The sequence below is a fragment of the Pocillopora damicornis genome, chromosome 9 (genome assembly GCF_964200805.1).
Source record: "Pocillopora damicornis chromosome 9, jaPocDami1.2, whole genome shotgun sequence".
NCBI classification, from domain to species: domain Eukaryota; kingdom Metazoa; phylum Cnidaria; class Anthozoa; order Scleractinia; family Pocilloporidae; genus Pocillopora; species Pocillopora damicornis.
In genome coordinates, this window is record NC_142678.1 from 3,770,168 (window position 1) to 3,793,414 (window position 23,247).

The 23,247-nt window shown below is 38.4% G+C and overlaps 1 protein-coding gene across 1 annotated transcript in view; it reads left to right on the plus strand.

Moving 5' to 3' along the window:
- Positions 1–533: 533 nt before the first annotated feature.
- LOC113684217 (unconventional myosin-X) overlaps positions 534–23,247 on the plus strand; it is a 34,849-nt gene continuing 12,135 nt past the window's right edge. Inside the window, exons 1-38 of the mRNA XM_089183363.1 lie at positions 534–695; positions 826–924; positions 2,915–3,073; positions 3,625–3,812; positions 4,301–4,426; positions 5,293–5,417; positions 6,084–6,097; positions 6,353–6,437; positions 7,019–7,122; positions 7,554–7,683; positions 8,170–8,288; positions 8,707–8,853; positions 9,013–9,113; positions 9,568–9,634; positions 10,070–10,162; positions 10,357–10,425; positions 10,539–10,576; positions 11,033–11,077; positions 11,587–11,692; positions 12,093–12,173; positions 12,360–12,484; positions 12,689–12,800; positions 13,534–13,695; positions 14,293–14,352; positions 14,471–14,583; positions 14,787–14,847; positions 15,550–15,711; positions 16,378–16,418; positions 17,218–17,305; positions 17,774–17,885; positions 18,124–18,200; positions 19,022–19,080; positions 19,434–19,544; positions 20,139–20,234; positions 20,679–20,772; positions 21,748–21,803; positions 22,244–22,329; positions 22,944–23,049. Of these exons, the coding sequence (XP_089039489.1) occupies positions 675–695; positions 826–924; positions 2,915–3,073; positions 3,625–3,812; positions 4,301–4,426; positions 5,293–5,417; positions 6,084–6,097; positions 6,353–6,437; positions 7,019–7,122; positions 7,554–7,683; positions 8,170–8,288; positions 8,707–8,853; positions 9,013–9,113; positions 9,568–9,634; positions 10,070–10,162; positions 10,357–10,425; positions 10,539–10,576; positions 11,033–11,077; positions 11,587–11,692; positions 12,093–12,173; positions 12,360–12,484; positions 12,689–12,800; positions 13,534–13,695; positions 14,293–14,352; positions 14,471–14,583; positions 14,787–14,847; positions 15,550–15,711; positions 16,378–16,418; positions 17,218–17,305; positions 17,774–17,885; positions 18,124–18,200; positions 19,022–19,080; positions 19,434–19,544; positions 20,139–20,234; positions 20,679–20,772; positions 21,748–21,803; positions 22,244–22,329; positions 22,944–23,049 (3,638 nt within the window). The 5' untranslated portion in view covers positions 534–674. The remainder of the gene's footprint in view (positions 696–825; positions 925–2,914; positions 3,074–3,624; positions 3,813–4,300; positions 4,427–5,292; positions 5,418–6,083; positions 6,098–6,352; positions 6,438–7,018; positions 7,123–7,553; positions 7,684–8,169; positions 8,289–8,706; positions 8,854–9,012; positions 9,114–9,567; positions 9,635–10,069; positions 10,163–10,356; positions 10,426–10,538; positions 10,577–11,032; positions 11,078–11,586; positions 11,693–12,092; positions 12,174–12,359; positions 12,485–12,688; positions 12,801–13,533; positions 13,696–14,292; positions 14,353–14,470; positions 14,584–14,786; positions 14,848–15,549; positions 15,712–16,377; positions 16,419–17,217; positions 17,306–17,773; positions 17,886–18,123; positions 18,201–19,021; positions 19,081–19,433; positions 19,545–20,138; positions 20,235–20,678; positions 20,773–21,747; positions 21,804–22,243; positions 22,330–22,943; positions 23,050–23,247) is intronic.

The window sequence follows — 23,247 nt, forward strand, 5'->3', positions numbered from 1 at the left end:
TCACCCATCCCTTATAACCGAGACAGAAATTTTTATCTACTATCCCACTCTTCCCCTCCCCTCCCCCCCCCCCACCCCCCACTCGAAAAATACCTTTGGAAGTTCGTCTTTTTCAATCAAAGTTGTTGTTGAGTGTATTTTCATTTTTTTCCTTCTTCGCAAGAGGAGAAGGGGAAAGCAAGCTAGAAAAAGAAATTGAAATTCTCAACCCTAATCAGTCTTTAGGTCAAAACTCAAATGCAGACATCACTGAAGCGATCAACCTCCAGTTGCATACAGTACCACTACACCGAGTCAAGAGCCATCAACCAAAACAAATGCATTGAATTTTTTCACCAAAAGAAGAAACAATAAAGAGATACTGAAGAATTTTTCCCACATTTTGGTAAACTTCCCTCCAACACAATCATAGATCTGATTTTTTCCGTGATAGAATTTTAAGACCATAGATGTCGTGCCATTGAACGTACGCAACCGGTCATCAAGCACCTCCCTTCCTCTGACCTTCCGTTCCGTAAGAGCCTGCGCCCGCGATATGGACTAGAAAGACGATCGGAACTGCAGAAAGCAGTGCCATTTCGGAAGTGGTTTCCAATTTTTTCTCAAACGCACAGACTTTTCGCAAACCTTGCTATGTCTTGATGAAACGTTGCCCGTGATTGGGAAGTTAAACTATGGAATCATTTCACGAAGTGGTGAGCTTTTGTTGTTATCAATTATGAACAAATCCCGTTCAGTGTTTGCGGCAAAGTGTGATGGAATGAGATGCGATGTGCCTCTTTCGCCGGGATCTGCTCTTACAAAGATTTGGTTTTGTATTTTAAGGGATCTCGTGTGTGGCTTCTTGAGGGGAAAGACTGGGTCCCTGCCACTGTAACAGAATCAAACGGGGGACAAGTTACTTTCCGTACAGAATATGATAAGGTGAGTTTTCATGTAAACGAAAGTTTAAAGACAGTGTGTACGACTCGGCACGTTCTAATTGCAACAATTGTCAGGACTAGCCCTCCCATTTTGGCGTGATATAAGTTTACAGATATGACTGTTTGAATTATAAATGATCTTTCACGATAGCAGGGATATCCTACATTAAGGCGAGATCGTAAATTAACTTGTGGTTAATGAGACACATCTTTTAGTTTGTTTACTTCACGCTGATATATAGATAGCCAATAATGCAGTAATTATGGTATGGTTTCTAATTTGAGATTTAGTTCAGACGTGAGTTTGGATGCATATCCGGTTACCCATATGCGTAATTCTCGTAAAATCTAATTCTAAGGGGATTGCAAATCTTCCAATTTCAGTAGTTAATCTTATGCATTTTTAATTCGCGAAATATTTCGTTATCTTGTTAGACAAAAAACTGAGCTTAATTGAAACATTATAGGATTTTTCCTATTTTAAGTTTCTTGACGAATTCTCGGAGAGTTGATTTTTGTTATCGACTATTTGTTACTGAACACCTTGTAAAGTGCCAAGATCTTCACAATTGTCACCATACATGGATATCAACGAGTACTTGGCACTGTGTTCAAAGGTGTGACTAAGCTTTCCAAACAAACGATTAAAATTAAGAATAACAATACTGGATTTTGATCGACAAAGGAATAATCATTTTCGTTTAAAACAATTATCTGATGAAAGCTTTGTTTTCATTTTTCTTTCATAGTGTGTTAATTATTCTGCAAACCTTGTGCCTGATTCATTAATTATACATGTCTGTTAAAGAGAGGATTTTAATTTTAGTTTTTAGAAAACAAACTGTTTAGTTTTGAATTTAAAATTTTGATATTTTACATCTGAAGACATTAGTTTCTGTTGTTTTAGAAACTATTCCATAACCCATTAACCCCCTCAGAGAGACTAGCATCTACTTTCTACTCATGGTATCAACCCTGGATTTATCATGGAGGTCTTGAGAGAAATGGAAATGATGACCAGCTTAAGAAACATTTGATTGCTACACACATTCTCCTTATCATGTGTAGAAGACAGTATTGAGAATATGCACACTAGCACTGGGGTGAAAAGGTTTACTGGTGGAGAAGAAGTGAGGAAAACAGTTGGAAATAAAATTACTGGGTTATGCTGCTGATTGTGTCACTGATGTTCTGAACGCATTTTGACATCTTCTTTGGTCTATTACTGAACAGACCCATGACAACGTAGTCTCTATGTGTTTTTTATAAAGAAGAGACAAAAATATTGTTTAAGGGTGACATCTATACATCTGTCCTTCAATACATCATGAGTAAAAACCAATCATATATGCGCAATACAACCAATCATGTAATAAGACATATCTCCACTGAGGAACTGGCCAACCATTTGTCAGATATTGGTTGATCAACTAAGCAGTTTTCAAGTAACTGTCAGTCAGTCAGTCAGCCAAAGACCTACTGTTCACCAATATTTCAGTGTCAAGTAGTGACCGATATATCGACTAAGGCTTCCATATGTACAAAGTGCTTAGTCAAGGTCATCCCATTTACAATCTTGAAGGTCATGTTTCTTGTAGCTAATGTCTTTTCTGTTCCATTTTTTAACCAGTTTAAGGTCTCAAACTTCTCAACCATAGACATTGTAATTAGACAAAACCTGAAGGGAAGAGAGGCTGCCCTTGAAATAAAAAAAAAAATGATTCTGGAGAGTAAATACATGTATGTACTATTGAGTCATAACCTTCCAACAATTTTTCAAAAATTTCTTGCAGACATCATTGAATTGTGAAATAGTCAATTCCATTTCTTTTTTTCTGTAATCCTTTTTGGATCATGCTTGACTTGCTTAGGAAAAAATAATTGAATCAATACATTAAACAGATGAGTGACTTTACATTATACAAATTAATGAAAATAATATTAAGATTGATGAATTATTTTCATTTATTTATTTTTTGCATATTTGCCAGACCTATAATATTGCTAAAGAGTCACTAAACAGACAGAATGTTACAGCAATGCATCAGACCAGTGTGGAAGGAGTGGATGATATGGCCAACTTAGGTGACCTCCATGATGCTGCTATCCTGCACAATCTCCATCTCAGATTCACCAGTGACAAGATATATGTAAGTTTCAAGTCTTCATTGCAGAAGTTGCTTTAACCCACTCTGAAAACAAACAAACACGCAACCAGAACTTGTGGAAACAATCTTTGCCATGGCAGCAATGTAGATGTATAGATTGTCACCATATTTTGCAACTCACATGAAAAAATGTTTACAAACAGGTTGCTGTATGCGGCTCGGGATATTTTCTTTTGAGTATTCTATGGAACAGGTTAATGAACAAATTGAGATTTCCTTTCCTCTGTAGCAACTACAAAACCTTCTCTCATCTTAACTTAAAATAGAAACAGAGACTTTTTGTAGTGGATGGAAGGTTTGAAAATAGGGGAATATCACTTGGGTGTTATTCTTGGATATTACCCAGTCTTCCTGCAGCTGGGGGATATTAGGTTACATGCTATGTCTAGACCGATCGTGCATGAGCAAAAATAATTGCCAGATTATAATTGCTATTATTTGTAATACACATGCATCCTTCTTTTCTTCACCCAATGATGTTTGAGTTTAGATATGATTAAATACACACTTTTTAAACATCCTTTTCTTTTCAGACCTACATCGGATCAATATTGTGTGCAGTGAATCCATACTATGTAATTGAAGGACTCTATGATAGATCAGTAATGGCAGATTACAGAGAAAGGCATATTGGTGAGCTTCCACCCCATGTGTTTGCTATTGCAAATGAATGTTACTATTCCATGTGGAAAAAGGGAGAAAGTCAATGCATACTCATAAGGTATGAATGATACTTTTGTCGTTATTTTATTACAAAGTGATTCAGTCTCTGTACTTACTATATGCATAAGGTAAAGCTATACTTTATATAGGCTTGTTTGTACCCAACACATGTGCCTGTGGCATTGATATGAAGGAATTTGTGTTCCATTTACCCAGAAGTGATTTACATGTTACTTCTCCCTACAATCTTCAGTCATTATCCAGCAAACAGTTAATGAGAAGACTCAAACTGATCATGTGGATTGTTATCTTGATGTACCACCAAATGCTTGTGACTAATTTAGAAGGAAATGTGTAGCATCTAGAGGGGAGAATTAACAATCAGATCATTGAGAAGTCCTCAGATGCCCACATGTATAGTCTTCATTTGTACAATAGTATCAATTGCATATGCCTTATACTTGTAGTATGTTTTTAAACGTTAGCTCTGTGAATGTCTCTGAAATATCATCTTATGTGGTTTTTTTCTTTTTCCTGTATTTATAGTGGTGAGTCTGGAGCAGGCAAGACAGAATCTACAAAGTTTATACTAAAGTATTTATCAGATGTCAGCAGAGGAACTGGGGAATTGGAAAATATCCCAAATGTAGATGATGCCATTCTGCAGAGCAGGTAAAACGAATTAGTAACTTAGCAATGCAGTTCCTTATTACACTATGAAAATAATTGTGGTATAGTGGCTTTAAATTAAGTTGTAGGTTTGTTTACAATGTATAGGAGTCTGCATTTAACACTTGAGTTGTGAACAAGTATGGAAGTGAGCATTGCATTCAAAATACAGTACAAAAAGGTAATTTGGTATAATCAACAGAGTTGATAGTGCAAATTGGCCACTGTTAAGAGTTTTGAAGCTGACATTTCAAGCATTCACCATTCTCTCTGAGGAAGGGCTGATGCTTGAAACCTCAACTTTGAAACTCTTAACTGTGGCCAATTTACATTATCAACTCAGTTGATAATACCAACTTACCTGGTTATACTCTCCCAATGATGCACAGCAATGCACAGTACTATTCACAATACAGTACAGTTTATTTCATTAGTGGTCATCAGATATGACACTTGCCTTCATGTGAGTAAAGAACTTATTTAAACTTACCTTGTGGTTAGATGGCTCAGTTGCTGGAAGCACAGTTATTAACTGGGAAAGTCAGATTTGAATCTGTCAAAGCCTGAATTTTTCAAGTTTCTTTCTGTAATTTCTCCCATTGCATTTTACTTGTGAAGATCATTATTTTTTAACTTTACCCCCTTCACTCACAAGGCCTCATTAGTAATTCTCCTTGCTGTCTACCATACAATTTGGAGAATTTGGTTTTGGATCGACAAACAATCCCTTTATTTATAAATTTTTTTTTCACCCTCATCTCTTGTCTGCTTGATATTGTATTGGTATTGTAAGGAGAAATTCTGTATTGGTCACTTGGAGGGTTTTCGTCAATCTTGTAATTTCTTGACATGGTTTATTCTTTACACAGTCCCATCATGGAAGCCTTTGGAAATGCAAAAACTGTTTACAACAACAACTCAAGTAGATTTGGAAAGTTCATTCAACTGCAGTTCAATGCCAAGGGTCAAATGGACGGAGGAAAAATTAATGACTGTATCCTTGTAAAGACTAAAGAGATCTAGTAAATAAAATAATTGAAACTGGAAAGGCTTATCATAGACAGCATGAATTTCCATGAATACACTAATTGTAGTGCAGTCTATAAGGGTGGTAATGCAGTAACCTGTAATGGTTGTTAAGGCTTAACTCACAGGTTGTTGCGAGCGAAGATGTTAATAATTGACAGCAATTATTGCTGTCAGGTGACATCTGGGCACCTATTACATTGCTATGAGTGATATCTCTTATGTAATGGCTGCTTCAAAGCTTAGAGATAGCTGTGCCCTAAGTATACATGCATATTCTTGTTCAAGACCTAACTGGGTGGGAAAGAGGTGGATCCAATTAAGGGTGCTGATTAAGTTGATGAGGTGTTGTGTACATGCAGGGAGGGATGAGTAGGAAGGAGAGTTGTGAATATTTCCTGGACAAGCAGTTCCATAAAAGAGGAAGTAGTGCGAGGATGAATGAGTCAGGTAACCCAATCAAGTAATTCAGGAGGCTTTGGGATGGTGTTGGTGAGGTTGGGGGGGAGGGGGGGGGGTCTCAAGGAAAGTGATGGTGCAGGTGGTGCTAGGATAATGTTTTGTTTCAGTGTAAGTGTTAAATGAAGCATCGTTTCATTACAACCTTGACACACACCTATAATATAAATAACAGTCCTTTTGGAGAAGGTAAGTTTTAATTGAGATCTTCCTTTTACAAGTTACTTACTCTTTAGGTAATCTTGTTGGAATAAACTCTCAATAATCAAAGTACAAACTTACTCATTTTTAATAAATTACTAAAGGAAGAAAGTTATGACTTTCCAGGAGCTTACTCTCCTGGGACCAGAACAGTTGTGTGTGCTCTGAATTAAGTTCTTACTTTTATTTATTTTTAGATCAAAAACTTAAAAGATCATCTTGTTTTTGCTATCTCTCCTTTAGAATCGTGTAGTCAGACAAAATCCAGGTGAAAGAAATTACCACATATTTTATGCCCTTCTGGCTGGGGCATCTGATGAACAAAAAAGTGAGTACTTGTGAGTCACATGAGTCAATTGCTTTGACATCTTAAGGCTCTCATTATTGGCACAGGGAAGAATAATTATTTAAATGTACGTTGTATGGTTTGAGGGTAGAGGTGTACATGGAGAATGATGCATGTTAAAAAGGGTGCAGTCAGTGGGTCACTGCCCTTTCAAGCACGTGCCTGTAAGAACTCATAACTGTTTAGGCCATTGTATATTCTTCTTGCATGGCATGCCTCTCACTGTGACTCAGTCCTCCTGCTAGGAGTTTCAATGGGTGCTAGGAGACTACCAATAAAAACTGTAATGGACAAGTGCAATACTTACAGCTGCTCCCTTTATAGCTTCGATAGTATCAGTATCAAGTACTAGGCCTTTACTTTTGCCTACTCTTCCATCTTGCTTTGTTTGCAGTTAAGTGTAACTTTTGCCGTACCCTGTTTGAGAGAGCAGTAGCCATATCTGTCTTTCCCTTGGTGTGTTTGATGTACGTGTATATTTTATCCGTGAAATGATTGTAGATTTTTAGATGTAACTGTATGGGACTACCTGTTTCCTCATCCTTAGTTATAATTTGTTTTAGGTACATTGCTTCTTAATTCTCCGGAGAAGTATTACTACCTGAAACAGAGTGGTTGCTATGGAGATCCATCGATTAATGACAAGGACGATTTCAACAATGTCATGGTAAGGCAATGAAGAGTGCGATATTTTGGATGAATTTGTCTTTAATGTAAATCTCCCTGATTACACTGAGTGATGACTTACAATGCTCAAGAATTGTCGATATACATCACCGCTTAAAAGTAAGTTGATAGTCTTGACAAGAAACTTGATTCTCAATACCAGAAACTATCGAGAATCAAAGATCGAGGCGCACGTAGAACTGTTAGAGGATCTCGATTCCTAGTTTCGAGAAAACGATTTAATTCTCTTACGTAAAACAATAGTGAAGAACAGTCATCCCACATAATCTGAAAACAAGAGACTGTTAATTTAGAGGGTATTTTAAAGGTAGTTTTGAAACAGAAGAAGCTATACTTCACTAGATCATAAATGGATTGGAAATAAATCTTTGTTGCCCACTTTTCTAACATTTCTGCTCCAAACTTCATCAGAATGCTATGAAAGTGATGTGCTTCACGGAAGAGGAGATCTCTGATGTCCTACAAGTCATCGCTGGAGTCCTACAGCTTGGGAATGTTCATTTTCTGGCTGCGGGCGGTGCACAAGTTTCCGAGAAAAGTGGTATGTATCGATAGTGGTTTTATAGTTCCTCATACTTTCTGCTAACTTTCGACTGAAATAAGAAAAGAAAGAAAATTAAAGTGCAGCCGTACTTCGTGATACAAACGCATTACTGTATGCTAAGCTTAAGCGTTACGCGCGTTAGCGCACCTCCATAACTAGGTGACTATGTTCACTTTCCAAACCGAGAAAATTTGATGGTGTCATTGCCGTTGAATTGAATGTTGAGAACAAAAGAAAAAGTTCATAACGTGGAGAGTTTTACGGCCACCGGCTCAGTATATGTAGGAGCCCTGTTCGTTATGGTATAACTGACTGATAAGACGTAAGCCTGGAGCAAAATGAATTTATTTTGTTGAAAAGTGAAGTAAGGGAAAGTCTGCAAATTTCGAGAAGGACATGGCCTATTAAGTGAAGAGTCTTTTTCGCGGTTTGAGCAGTTATTTATCCTCGACAACTTGAACGTAATCATATTTCCTTAAACAGTCTTAGAAAATGTGGCAAACCTTCTTCGTGTGGATATCTACGAGTTAACGGATGCTTTGACGCAGAAATCAATGATCCTCCGAGGCGAAGAAATCCAGTCACCGCTCTCTGTTGAACAGGTGGGTCAACTGGGCGATGTGTACATAATATATATATAGCAAGGCAATCGGCTGCCACTGTATCTTTCTTGGCAACAGTTGGCGAACTTTCACGGAAACTTTACGAATTGTAGAGATTAGTATTCCATGCAAGAAGTAGTAGTAGCAGTTGAAAATGTGAGCAGTACTCTTGGACTCTTAGTTACTTCATGCCACAGAAATCAGGATTAGTTGTGGAAGTGATGAGTCATTAGTATCGCAAGACCTACTCCCAATGCTTCGCCGGAAAAGAGGAAAAAGCAAAAGAGTGGGCTCATCCATGATGTTAAAAGCCCTGCGTCTTGGGTGCAGTTGCACGTCACAAATCAGAGAGACAGAGAGAGGGTCAATTTGGTGAGCAGTCATTTTGTACTAACTTTAACTTTACTTTGATGCACAGGCATTGGACTCTCGAGATTCAATGGCAATGAACCTCTATGCTTGCACATTTAAATGGCTCATCAACAAAATAAACCAAAGGATCAAAGGGTCTGATCTCTTCTCTTCCATCGGTGTTCTAGATATCTTTGGATTTGAGAACTTTGATGTAAGTTTTTAAATTTATTTATTTATATTTTCATTTTCATTGGATTCTTGTGTATCGATCTTTCTACAAGAACGAACCTCTACCAGAAGTTTTCTTCTCTTAGAGTCTCTATATTATTAAGTCACCACAACTAGGAACATGTTTTTGTCCAATCACCAGGTTAACAGGTTTGAGCAGTTCAATATCAACTACGCCAACGAAAAGCTTCAACAGTACTTCAACAAGCACATCTTTTCTCTGGAACAGCATGAGTACAATAGGTATTTAATCAACGTGTTGTTGAAGAGGTGTTTGTTTTGTGGTAGTTGCTGTTATTTTTAACATTCTTGTGCATTTTACCAAACTCGAACAAGGAAATTCAAACCCAGTGAATGATTTCACGTCGTTGTTTGGTGTGGGGTTTATGCAGATCAGTTTCAATGGTGTCCACGACGAATAACGGTCGCTATGTCATTAGTGTAGGGTATTCACTGAAGTTAAAAACTTTTAGTTCGTGATTTTGCGGACGTTGAATTGGCAATACGCCTCGAACACTGCGAAGTGAAAGCTGGGATCTTGAAGTTTATTATTTTTTCGTTTTGCCTTTAACAATGCTCGTTAACGAGTCAAATCGCCACCGGTGGCGATTTGACTCCCCGTGGTGGCGAGTTTGGTTGTGGCGAGTTGACGGGCTACCATGCGTAGATAATCCAAATTTGTTAATTCAATCCTTAGGGAGGGGCTGGAGTGGGCAGATATTGACTGGGTGGATAATGGGGAGTGCCTGGACCTCATTGAAAAGGTAAGTTTCACTTGCAATGTCTCCATGTTTGGAGCCTTGACTTCAACGATGTCGCCTCTATCCGATTTTTTAATCAAACAGAAGAACCATGTAGATTCTATTAAGTCTGCAAAGTTTCACATGAACCGATAAGACCCCAACCTGCCAATTGGTACTAAGAAATGAACTTCCCTTAAGCAAACATTTCTTTGCGGCAATTTACAATTTTGAAATTGCACGAGTTTGTAACAGATTTCAATGAAAGTTTTGCTGATGAACCAAAAGCGTCTCAATGAATTGCTATATACCATGTGCAATGTGTTTTGTGTGTGTGTTTTGCACTTGTTTTGTCTTGCCTTTTCACTTAATGAGGGTAAGAACCATCACTTAATACTGAGTGAAATATGTGTTAATGCATTAATACAAATTTTCGCATTCCTCCTCAACGCTCCTCAGAAACTTGGTGTGCTGGCTCTGATTGATGAAGAAAGTAACTTTCCTAAAGGAACCGACGGATCCATGTTAGACAAACTTCATTCAAGTCACGAGGTTTGATTTTTTAGCAATCATAATCAACTTGCTTCACTTGCTAAAAAGTAATGCCGTACATGGTCACATGATGCTACAAGACAAGTTATACTTGACTTCTCTATTTTGAACCTGAGAGACAGAGTAGATTAAAAATTATGACTAATAAAACGATGCGAATATAGTTTTGGACTTGAAAATACTTTCTTTAACAGGGAAACACCTTTTACGTGAAACCACGGGTGGCAAACACAAAGTTTGGAATCAAGCACTATGCAGGAGAGGTACAACTGTAGATCGTTTAAATTTTTTTTTTTTTAATTTTAAATTTTTCACTGAATTTTTGAACTGGTAGAATATTTTTTTATTCTTTAACCGCCCATGTCTGACTTTCTAGGTATTTTATAGCACCAAAGGTTTTCTGGAAAAGAACAGGTACAGTTCCATGATTTTGTAAAAATGAATTTAGAGATTGTTCTCATGTAATTCTCTCACATCAGTGGAACTATTCGATATCTTTGCTGCTATTATCAGCTTCGGTTATACCAAGCTATTTAAGCCACGACAGATTTTATTTATGGTCGTTAACTGTAAATCTTGCGTTGAAATTTCTCGGGAAGTACACAGGCTGAAACCTGAATCAATCTGAGAACAGTCGGCACAATGAACCAAATAGTACACACTCTGATTGGTCGTTGTCTTTGACCTATCAGAGTGCAGACGGACGACTGACGTCATACGAGAATTTCGACTTTTGCTTTGTCCGAAGTGACGTTTAGGTTTGAAAAGGTTTGAGAGAGTTGGAAAAAAGATAGGAAAAGAGTTTCAAAAATTAACCTGGAGATGTGATTGGATAAGTATTTGAACTAAAATGCGGTATGTGTTTCATAGGGATGCTTTTCGAGACGAGATCCTCAATGTTCTAATGCAGAGCAGGTAAGTTGTTGGACATTTAGGCGAGGAGCCAATCATTAACTTTAAAGAACGGGGTTCGTTAGCCTCAAGAGTTTTTTCATTCAACGCCCAAAGTGTAGGAAGGTCCTTAAATCACCTAAGTAAATGCTTGTCCCATTTTCCCTTAAAAGTTAAATGTTCCATTTGTGCCCTTTTCGTCCACAAACGACTCGCGGCATAATTGAATGCGATTGTTTTAGATTATATGAAAAGTCACCCTTGACTGTAATTATATCTCGGATTGGTTCTAAGATTTTTAAGTTATTAGAGTTCCAAAATTTGCGGGTGCTTACCAAGATTTTGTTTTTTAGAGTGGAATTATTTCAGCGATATATATCGAGTGCGAGTGTAAGGTCGATGGGGCCGCAAAATTTCACGCAACCGTTTATATGTAAATTACTATCCTTTCTTGGGGCAGCTCTAGATATCATATACTGATGTCGACAAGTGTTCAAGCTTTGATACTGATCAAACTCATGAATTCTTGTTAGGTCGGACTTTATTTACGACCTCGTTGAACAACTGAAACCCTCTGTACCGACGGCAGGAACCAAGAAGTCCTCAAGGAAGAGACCGACTGTTAGCTCACAGTTCAAGGTCTGTCTGGCAATATTTAGTTAAATAACAACATTTCCTGCACTCTCTTGTTCTCTTCTATTTAGCCTGGTGGTGTTGTGCGCGCTTGGCTGTTGAAGTCTCACATCGTGGACAAAAGTGAAGGGATTGGGAAATTCTCTCACCCTTAGTTACAAAGACACTTGCGCATTTGAGTACAGTTGATTTTCCACCTTGGCGTTTTCTCATTTTGCGTCTCGTTGTATCTGCAAAATCCACGTTATGTTACTGCCATAAACTTGCTACAAACGTTGCCGGCGTGCTCATCTGAAGTGATAATTCTGTTGGTGTCCTCTCACAAAGGCCTCAAAACTCCGATAATTTCCCATTTAAAGCTATAATTTACCAATTGATTAACTTGTTGTTGTTTTTCTCGTTTTAGACATCCTTAGCATCACTTATGACCACACTGAGCCAGTCGCATCCCTATTTTGTACGTTGTATCAAACCGAATGAAAAGAAGGTACGTTAAATTTAGCACAATGTGATTGCCAGTTTTATACTGCGCTGTGGCGATTTAGGATGGATTGATGGATGGACTTCATGCCACTGACTCGTAATACAACTGTAACGTACCCACTTCATAATATTTAAGGGCCATTGTTTCCACAGGTGAAATAACATGCCAGGTTTACATTTATCTTTACAGCTGCCACAGTTCTTTAACCCCAAGCTTGTTCTCAATCAATTGAGGTATTCAGGAATGCTGGAGACTGTTCGGATTCGTCGAGCTGGGTATCCTGTAAGACGAACCTATGAGGACTTCTTATTCAGGTACAAAGTTATCGTCAAAGTTATTGCACTTAGGGAAGGAGTCTTTATTGGCCCCTATCAAAGAGATGGTTTCTGTGTTATGTCATACCGCGTTACATGACGTTTTGTCTTGACTTGACACATGTCATGTCAGTTCACGTAAGGTCACGCAATGTCACTCAAAAATTTTTACTCAGAAATTTATCTTGTATTCGTTGTGTCTAGATACAAAGTGCTTTTCCGTGGGAAGAATTTGTCTGGGGATAAAAGTGATTGCTCCATGCTCCTTCAAGAGTTTGACACCGAGAAACAGTCCTTTAAACTTGGAAATACCAAGGTAAAGAAGCTGATAATTTCACTGTTGAGGAATTGATTTATTTGATGTGGGGTAAACGTTTGCTTAAAGGCTAAAATTTCAAGATAATTGGTTCACAGAGATTTATATGGTAAAATGCAAATTTTTCTCGAACAATGTCGGCTAACATTTTAAATTTGATTTAAAAACTTCACTTAAATTGCTTTTAGCGACTATTCGTCCAAAACAACTGCTTTGGACTGTTTTGAGTGCATTAAACTCTCGGTTATGAAAGGAATGGTATTAAGATTTTAGATATATGAAAATTCACATATTTGCACTGCGGTGGAAAGATGAAATTAGGAGATCCTCGCAGCTAAGAACACTACCGAAACGAGTAGTTGTAAATAGGAAAAAAAAAAATTTCAGGCCCGTACAGGATTTGAACCCATGACCTCTGCGATACCGGTGCAGCGCTCTACCAATTGAGCTAACAAGCAGACTGGGAGCTGGTCAATGAATTGGGTCCAAATAAACATCCAAGTGAATGAAGATTTTAGATATATGAAAATTCACATATTTGCACTGCGGTGGAAAGATGAAATTAGGAGATCCTCGCAGCTAATAATTTACAGTGCAGCTGTTCGGGGACAAAGACTATCGTTTCCATTCAGAACTAAAAACATTTTGGGGAATTTCACATCTTCCGGTCAACGCCCTAATTTATTTGTATTTTAATTATCTGTTTTGCTGATTTTGGGCTTTTGTCTAACAGGTTTTTATGAAAGACAACTTGGAATATACGATAGAGCGGATGAGAAATGAACAGTTGGAAGCTGTTGCAATGCTAATCAAACGAAGAATCATCGGTTACCTTCAACGGAAGAAATATCTAAAGATTCGCCAACACATAATTTTGATTCAAAAGAACTACAAGGTATTCTAGTTTTAGCCGAAGCATACAACGAATTTATGTGCTTTTGTTTATAGATAAATACTCATCTCAAGTCTCTGTTCCATGAATCTGTAGCCTTGTTGGATGGCATAAGTGAAGAAATTTATATCTTAGTGGAATTAAGTAGCTGCTTCGCTTAAACCGTCTAGTCCTCGAGTTCGGATTCATTTACATCGACTAGGAATCCCTAACCTTGTATAGTATAGTTTGCTGTTACTACTTGTTTCGAATCTACTCTCGTCTCCTTGTGGAACATTCACTTTTAAGGATGATTTTGTTTCTAAGGTCATGTCACATAAGAACGAAACTTGTCTTGGAAATCTTCTCCTAAGTCATTGAGATTTTAAACCTGGCACACCGTGGGACGAAAATTAGTTCCTCAGTTCCAATTAATGGCATCGGTGCTCCACTATGCATGCTAAAGAGAACTTGTGAGAAAGCTTTTGTTGGTTATATACTAGCTTCACATTAATTTTGAGTAGCGTCCAGTCCACGGTTAGCATCAACACGGGAAAGGTTGTCTTGTGTGTTAGAAAACACCTACTTCTTAAGAAAATGTGGTATTCGTTTTCTCTCTAGGCCCATTACTATCGCAAACTTTACCACAAGAAGCGGTTGGCGGCTATTGTCATTCAAAAGGTAAGACACTGTGTAGAATTCTAATGAATTCAGAACCTCTGTTTTTATTATTCGCCGTTCACAAATTTTGAACCTGAACACGTACGACGTGGATATAGAGATCGTAATTTCTTTTCAGTATGAAAGACGACGTACGGCTCAAGCACTTCTCAAAAGACTCCTCGAGGAGAAAAGAATCGAAGAGGAACGGAAACGAGAGGAAGAGAGAAGAAGGGAAGAAGAAAGAAGGAGGTTTGTATCGCTTCTTCTCAGCTTTTTTTAATGGTAAATACTTCACCAAATTTTTAGACGTATTCTGCGACGAACAAAATCTAATTCTCTAAAATTTGTTCTTCAATGGGCAAGAACTATTGTCGTGGGCTATAAGTCACGTAAATGGAATGGACTTGATTACTTCTGTTAAGATGCAATCGTTACGATCTTTTTCTGCGCAGAGAAATGGAAAGACTCGAACAGGAGAGAAAGATTCAGGAACTCGAGGAACTCCGTCGAAAGGTAAAGTGGAGTAACGTTTAGATTTGAAAAGAAAAACAACATATTCAGCTGAGGAACATGTCTTAACTGATTGCTGTTCATTTGTAAGATTAACTCATCGTGGCCAACAAACGTTGCATTTTTTCTTTGCCCATATACGTTTTTATTTTGAAAAAATTATTTTTGAATGAATCGTTAAAAGCGTGTAACAAAAAAGGCATAGTGAAGTAAACTCTCGCCAATAGTGCGCTCCTTTTCTTAGCTATACGGTACTTGGGGCGAGGTAGACCTTGTGCCGGATGTGGGATGTAATACGCGTCTTTCATGCTATTGTAATCAGCACATGTTGAAAACGCCTTGCGTTCGAGACAGATTAGGGTCGTCAAGTGAAGAGAAGACTGTAATTTTTTACAGCCTTGACAGAAAAAATTAAGATATTTTGACAAACAGCAATCTCTAAGAGAGAGGTAAATCTTGCTTTTCAAAAACCTTTGACCCCAAAGAAGAACTAGATTCTAATTTCTCTTTACAATGTCATCCCTGAATCACGCATCAAGGTCGCGAGAATGAGAGAAATGATTACCAACTAAAGGACCTCTCGATTGTTAAACATATTCTCCTGACCCTCACATTAGAAAATGTATAGAGAACAGTATGGAGAATATGCATACTGATGTTAGATTGTAGAGGGTTAAAGCGCAAATCTGTCGTCCTTTCCAATAGGCCGAAGAAGAAGCCAGGCTTAGGAGGGAGGAGGAAGAGGAAAGACTTCGAAAAGAAGAAGAACAGAGGCAAGCGGTGTTGGCAAAAGCAAGAGAGATTGAAGAGGCGAGGAGACTGGAAGAAGAGGCCAAGAGGAAGGCAGCGGAAGAAGCTCGCCGAAAGGTAAATTATTTTTTGTTGTTTCCCGTTCCTTGGTGCATTTTGATCTCAAAGATGTAGCTGTATCTTCCTGAAAAGATAGCGCAATTCAATTCTAAAGTTTTCTGATATGCTGCATTATTTTGTTTTGTTCGGCATAAGGGAAGCGAATTGTTTAAACGAAAATACGATTACCTTAAGGGCGCAATGTTGGCGCGAACAATGTTTAGATGATCAACTTTGTATTTTTCCGTCGCAGGAATGCATTTAGAAATTATCACATTGAGTGAAATACAAATGCCCACAGCGATAGCATTCGTGTGAAAGAGTACACGCATACAAATGCCCACAGTGATTGCATTCATGTGAAAGAGTACACGCAAATGTGTGTTGTGAATGAAAAGAGACTGTTGGACGTATTAAAATACACGCAGTTGCGTATAAACCGCTGCACGCGTGTAATTTTCCTACTGCACGCGCGTTTAGTTACCACGCGCTCCAAGGTGCGTGTGATTCTCACATGTAACACGCTTTTGACGCGCATGTGGGGTGCTGTAGTACACGTGAGTGGTACTGTATGTACTCATGTTTTCATCATGGCTCATTCGCGACAAATATAAGTTGTCACGTGAGCAACTGTAGAGGGAAGAGTAGTAGGATTAACTAACGTGCGTTTGTTTTTCGTGTCAGGAAGAAGAGGAGAAAAGACTTCGTGAAGAAGAGGAAGCCAGGTAATTATGTGTTGTTTGTGATATACGTGTAGTATGAGTATGAACTACGTTTGTGGTCAAAATGGTTCGTGTAATAGTTCATTATTCTATGGTAATTACAACAGAATACACGTGATTAGCGAGAGGTTAGTTGAAAACGCATACTTTTTTAATTGAACTAGTTGTGACAGAAGTGTAAATAAATATTCAACTCGTTATCTGTTTATAGTGTTTAATCTGACTCGTTCGATCTTATTTTTTAAAACAAAAACAATTATTATAATATTTGATAAAAGGAGACTAAACGAAACGAAATACCACTTATGAGATTTGTAAGTCTAAGAGAAAACGGGATCCGCTAAACGCAAAACTTTATTCTCTCACAAGCACATGATCTAAGTCATACTATGCATATCAAACCCGGTGTCGCGCGGTTAGGGCAAAACTAAATAACACGTATTGCAATCAACAATAAGGATGGTATGGTGTGAGTTATTGCCAGGAAATGTGTTGATTTTTTTCTAAGGGTTGTAAAGTTATTTCTACGTTTTGAGGTCATAACCAAGGACAAGGGGCAGTCAGGTTGAAAAAGACCCTCTAGTCGTTGACAACAAAGGGATCGCATATGATAAAAATGGGTTGGCATGCTCTTCAGTACCAGTACTCCCCCTTCTTCCTCTTGCATTGGAAAATCTTTGTAAGGCGCCTGCTAAGTGTTCTTGTTCGAGGGTGTTCAGACGTATGCGCACGCCGTAGTCAAAGTTTTTGTGTGGTTACTCGAAAATTCACACCGTGTTGTTCGTCGATTTTGTGCTAACAGAAAGAAAGCAGAAGAAGAGGAGACACTTCGTAAAGAAGCTGAGGCTGAGGCGGCAGCTCAGATTGCTGAGTTAGACAGACAGCTGAAGGTAATACTGTAGGCGTTTTTGTGTGAGATGAAAGGCCTAATTGGAGGGGAGGGGAGGGGGGGTGCTAGTCACAATTTGTAATTAAAAAGGTGGAAAACCACCACCAACTACGAAAACGCGGGTGCGGGAGTCGCTACCTCACCTTCATCTTGTTGTTGAGGAACCCTTCATTCTCACCCCCTCTCTCCTCTTGTCACTCGTTTTTCGTGCTTTGGAAAGTGCGTTGGTCTTGTTGCTGTGTGCGCTGTACTGTATATCTAGTGGACTGGGTGCGAACCCTCTCCTTGGTCATTGCGTGGTATTCTCGGTTAGAAACTTTTGCTGTCAAGAGCATTCTGTTACCCAGACTGCCTCGCGCGGAGAAACCAGGAAATGTTTGAAGCAGGGACGCAGGATTAGGGCGATGTTTGTTTGCTTGTTTTTTTCTTTGTTTATTTGCTTAAAATGAAAATTTATCTCACTTTACAGCTGGAGGATAGTGATGAAGAAGATGAAGATTCAGAGGAGGCCTGGGAAAGACCACCCAGTTTGTACGAGACTCAGGATCTGCCAATAAGAGAGGGTTACCTCATGATGAGAGGTCAGTAGGTCAGAGGTCAGAAGTAATATTATTGGTGGCAAAGGCCGGGTCAAGTCTGTTCATTAGTGAATAACTCATCTGGATGTGATCGAAAAATAATGTAAAAATGGATGTACTTATCAGTGGGCGGGTTTTACATACTTTGAATTCACGAAATTCTTTATGTTAATTTGTAAGAAAATGCATAACAGTTACAGGGGAAATTACTTAAGAAATCAATAAATTAAAAATCTTCCAGGTGGTTTACTGAGTTTGTGGAAGAAGCACTGGTGCGTATTGAGAGACGACACTTTCATGTGGTTCAGAGGAAAGCAGGTTTGACTATTGAAAAGTCACGTGGCCGTTATCTGTGAAGCTTTGTTGTGATTAATTTAGTATTGTCAACCGAGTTGATATCATAAATTGGCCACCGTAAGGAGTTCCAAAGCTGACGTTTTGAGCTTTAGCCCTTCGTCAGAGCTAATGGCAAAGGGCTCTGACGAAGGGCTAACGCTCGAGGCGTAATCTTTGAAACTCTCTATGGTGGCCAATTTACGTTATCAACTCAGCTGATAACACTAAATTACCCTGTTATACTCTGTCACCGAAGTAGCAGCACAGTTTCTTTATAAACATACCTTTTGTTTATTTTTTTCTTGGTAAACTGAGTTGCAGGCGCTCGGCAACAACATCAGTAACATGTGCACGCGACAGGTCAGACACACTAGACACACGCATGCCTTTTTGCTTGCCCGTTTTGGTCTGAATCTCCAGCGCTTTTTTAAATTGTGTACTAACTGCGCAAGCTACGTTCTGGGCTACCTAAAATTTTAGCTCTATAAGTATCTGTTGTTACTTTGATGTAAACAATCACATTGCTGACTTACAAACAACGGTATTGAATGGGACTTCCATCATTAATTACCTGCAGTTCCAACTCTGGAAAATGGCTCCCTTTCCAATCTCTTGTACTCCAATCTGTATCACTGAAGGCGATCGAATTGTTTTTCCGTATCTTAATGTGATTTTTTTCTTGTCTCTATAGCTGCATTTGTTAAGGGCGATTGAATACCTTAAGTGGGCTTTTAATTCTTTATCAGTGAAATTTTGCTAGTATCTGCTATTTTTGACCCTTTTTTTTCAATTGTTCATTAAAGGATGCTCTGAAATGTGGCTGGTTAATGAAGAAAGGTGGCGGAACAACGACATTATCAAGGTATAAGAAAAGGGAGTCCCTTTGTAATTCAATCGTAGCGCAAAAAACAAGCAAAGGAACAAACGAACAGATACAAAGAAAAAACAAACGGGAAAAAGAAAGGAGTGGTGATTACGATACCTTGCTTCACTCAGGAGTGTCCCTGCAACCGAAGGAAATGCCGGGGAAGGGAGGGTACAAAGCAAGTCATTGGGGAAATGGGGACGAAGCGCCAAGACGACCACCATCTGGCGTACCTAACCGTTAGTGGACGATATAGGGTGGGATAAGAGAAATAAAGTACTATTTCTTCTGATGATCAAATCTCAAATCACAGCTCAGAAGCCATTTACCGGATTTCTTAATTCCTTTAGGCGCAATTGGAAACGCCGATGGTTTGTGCTGAAGGACAATGTTCTGACTTATCATGAGAGTGACCAGGAAGGATCCAAAAGCCTGGGAACCATTGACATCCGAAATGCAGTGTATGTAGACATGTTTACAGGATCATACCTAGACCTTTCTGTTGCGTAGGCGAAGAAGAGCATTTTTGGAAATCTAGGTGGAGGCCATTTCTATACCTTGAGCATGCGCAACTTACATAGAAGCGATACGTTTGTTTTGTACTGTAACCTGTTGGAGTATGACACAATATGCACTTCTTTAATCGTCCAGAATCGCTAATCCTAATTAATCTATGTTATACATGTATTTTCGTTAGTTACTTTCGAGGACGCAATTTTTCCCTTTGCAGTCGGTTTCGATGGAAATGTAATTTTGATCTGCACGACGCACTTAAATGTGCGCCATTTTTTGCACGAAGATGAGTCTGTTAGTGTAGAAACAAGAATGGCGTCGGCATATCGAAAAAAGAGACGATATTTCAATGCCCATCGTGAATGTTCTAACGTTAAAAGGCAAAACACAGGTGTTGAGGTTTCCATATAAGTTTCAACACAAAAAAGTTTGAAAAACATTTGAATGTGTGAAGCTATGCAAATTTGGAAAGTTTCTGGAATTACAAGCATGTTTGGAAGCAACACATGACGAGATTCATGTACTACCATTTTAACATACAGACGCATTGTGGACGATGGAGTGAAAGAAAATGGCTTCAGTATTATTACAGAGAATAGGACATATCACGTGATCGCAGAGAGCACCAATGACTGGAAGTAAGTATGGGTTGATTTGAACTTAAGTTTGAGCTCGTTTCTCTGTTGACTTCTTGTATAGCCATAGTGTTTTAAAAAGCTTAATATCAAATTGTGTAATATAACTGTGTTATCAGTCGATTATTATCATCATCCACAGTTATTTGCATTTTTTTTCTTTAATCAAAAACGATATGTAAACTTACACGTTCATAATTATAAGGCGATGAGACCTCAAGAAACCGTCGGGCTTATGGTAGAGGCCACCTTACTCTAAAAAATAATTTTTTTAAAAAAAGAAGTTCTGCGAATGTATGGCTTGGCCAATTCAGGGACTGTTTCAGAAAACTTTCGCATTTTTGTTGTAAAGCTACAGAAAGCTACAGAAAGACAACCAAAAAAAACCATGCTCAATGTTAGCATTTGTACTAACTGTACTTTTATTTGGTGTATTTTTTTTTGCAGCCAGTGGTTTAACGTGTTAAATCGTGTACATAGGGCTACCGAAGAAGAACTGAAAGGAATGAGAGAAGAGTCAGCTAATGTCAAACATGCAGTGGTAAGGCTTTTTATTTCCTGTGCTTTCTTCGTGCGTATTTCTATTTACATAGTGTAAAAGTATCTTATGGTTATTGGTGTTATTTGTTACATACTATTGCCGTCTTCTAATTTGTTATTCTTTCACTAATACTCGTTAATAAATTCAGTCAGAAATGCATTTACGACACACTTAAACCTTTATTTTCTCTGGCTAAGGATTATTTAACCTGTTGCAGGTGTGTGGTAAGTACAACGAGGCACGACAATAAACGACAAGATAGTATCGGAGGATATTCAACCGAGAGAGACTGATTCGGGTCGTGTAACTCTATCCAAACCTCTTCCGCATTTTCCCTCCGCCGCCTCTATCGCGCTGTTTACAATTTAGCTCTCTTTTATTAACTGAATGCCTGGAATAGGCTAATCATTGTTTAAAAAATCTATTTAAAGAAATAATAATAATAAAACGCGAACAACGGCAATTTTCATTAAAAGGTAATTGTCTGTACATATAGGCGCTGTTGGCTGAAGATAAAACGTAAATCGTCTTAATGACTGTGGATATATAAAATTATATATGTGAACCGCGGATAAAGACGTCAGTATGAAAGCGATCTTCGCTGTAATGAACGCTGCTCGAACCGTAGTGAAAACAAGGCCTGAAAAAAATTCAGGTCTGTGTGGGATTTGAACCCATGACCTCTGCGATACCGGTGCAGTGCTCTACCAACTGAGCTAACAAGCCAACTTGATGATAGTCATTATGTTGGTTCTATATTAACTCGTGAAGTGGTGAATTAATTCATCACTTCACGGGTTCATTTTAATTTTTTTTCAGGCCTTGTTTTCACTATTGCTCGAGTAGTGTTCATTACTGCGAAGATTACTTTCTTAATCACGTAAATCGTATTCTTGTTTAAAATCTTTGTCCAAAGTTTGATGGAAAGTCTTGACAGACTGGGTTAGAAGCCTTGATTTCATTTCTTATTTCTAGGGCACTATTGATATAGCCATGATAGAGTCCTGTACACCCGGTGGAGTCGCCAACAAGTAAGTCCACAAGTTATAATGCAGGATAATTTGCACCAGAGCTATGTTACATGTATCTTGGCTCTTTGGTGCACCTGTTCAAAATGCTATGGCCAACAGTTCAAAATTTATCGTGACCCCCTCTCCCCTCCCCTCCCATCCCCTTTTTTACTACAATTAAGAGTCGTATTAGTACTTATCAGTACTATGAAACAAAGCTGATAAAAATTGCTATGATAATTGATTCTATTACTAGTGTGAGAACACTATGGTTGCTTATTCTTACGGTCCTTGGAATTATTTTCCCAAGGAAAACTTTTACATTTTGCTCGTCAATTGAAGCCTTGTTCCGGTAAGGACTTCTCCATTAACTGACACTGCCTTTTTGTCTGGAATGTTCGCCTTCGTGGTCTTCAAATGTGTTCGTTTGTCAATTCATGACCGAATCCGTTTTGTTTCAGAGCCAATTCGTTCACTCTCATCACCGCGAATCGTGTAATGAACTTTATCACAGATTCTCCCGAGGAGGTCAATGGATGGGTGGAAGGTATGTGGCTGCAATCACACAAATAATAATAAGAAGTAACATTATAATAAGTGACAATGCTCCTGTCGTGGAGATCATGAGCGAGTCACAAGCGAATTGGCAGTAAAAAGAAAATTGGAAGAAAAATGTCTTGAATGATGTCCTTGATAAAAGATATGGGTAAAAGGGCAATAATCTTGAGCTTATCTGCCAAGCCAGTCCATAGGATGGTTACAGCAACTGAGAAAGCTTTAACGCCATAGGTGGTATTTCTCATGAGTTTAACCCTTTACACCCTAACATCAGTAATCATATTCTCCTTACTGTTCTTTGTACATTTACTAAGGTGCTGACAAGGAGAATTTGTCTTACAATCAAGAGTTTCTTTAGTTGGTGATCATTTCTTTTATTTTCATGACATCAGTGTGTGACTCAGTGGTGATATTGTAAGGAGAAATTAGATGCTAGTCACGCTTAGGGGTGAAAGAGTTAATAGTTTTTTTCCTTTGTTTTGGTTGTACGATACTTTTCGGAAAACGTTCTAGTGTTCTTCTTTATTGAAGTAATTTTTAGCAACTTGTAAATGGTCGTAGCTCAACATGCTTATCCATTTCGTGTGACTCATTTTATCATAGCTATACAACAGTGTAAGGAGCACGAAATCGACGAAGGTGTGGCTGATACGATTGAGAGAGGCTGGCTCATTAAAGAGGGCGCTAATGACGATTCGAGACGAAAGAGGTTGGTGGATAAACTGTGAATTTAATGTCTTGCCTCTAACAAGGAGATTGACTAGGACACCTGTTAAGGGCTAGATTTCCTGGCGCAGAGACCTTGATAAGAAAACTTGTCAGAAAAAATGTTGTAAATGATTTAACAGTGTTCTCCTTTATTTTAAGCACGACAGGTAAAATAAGTCTTCAAACTGGTAGAGCAATC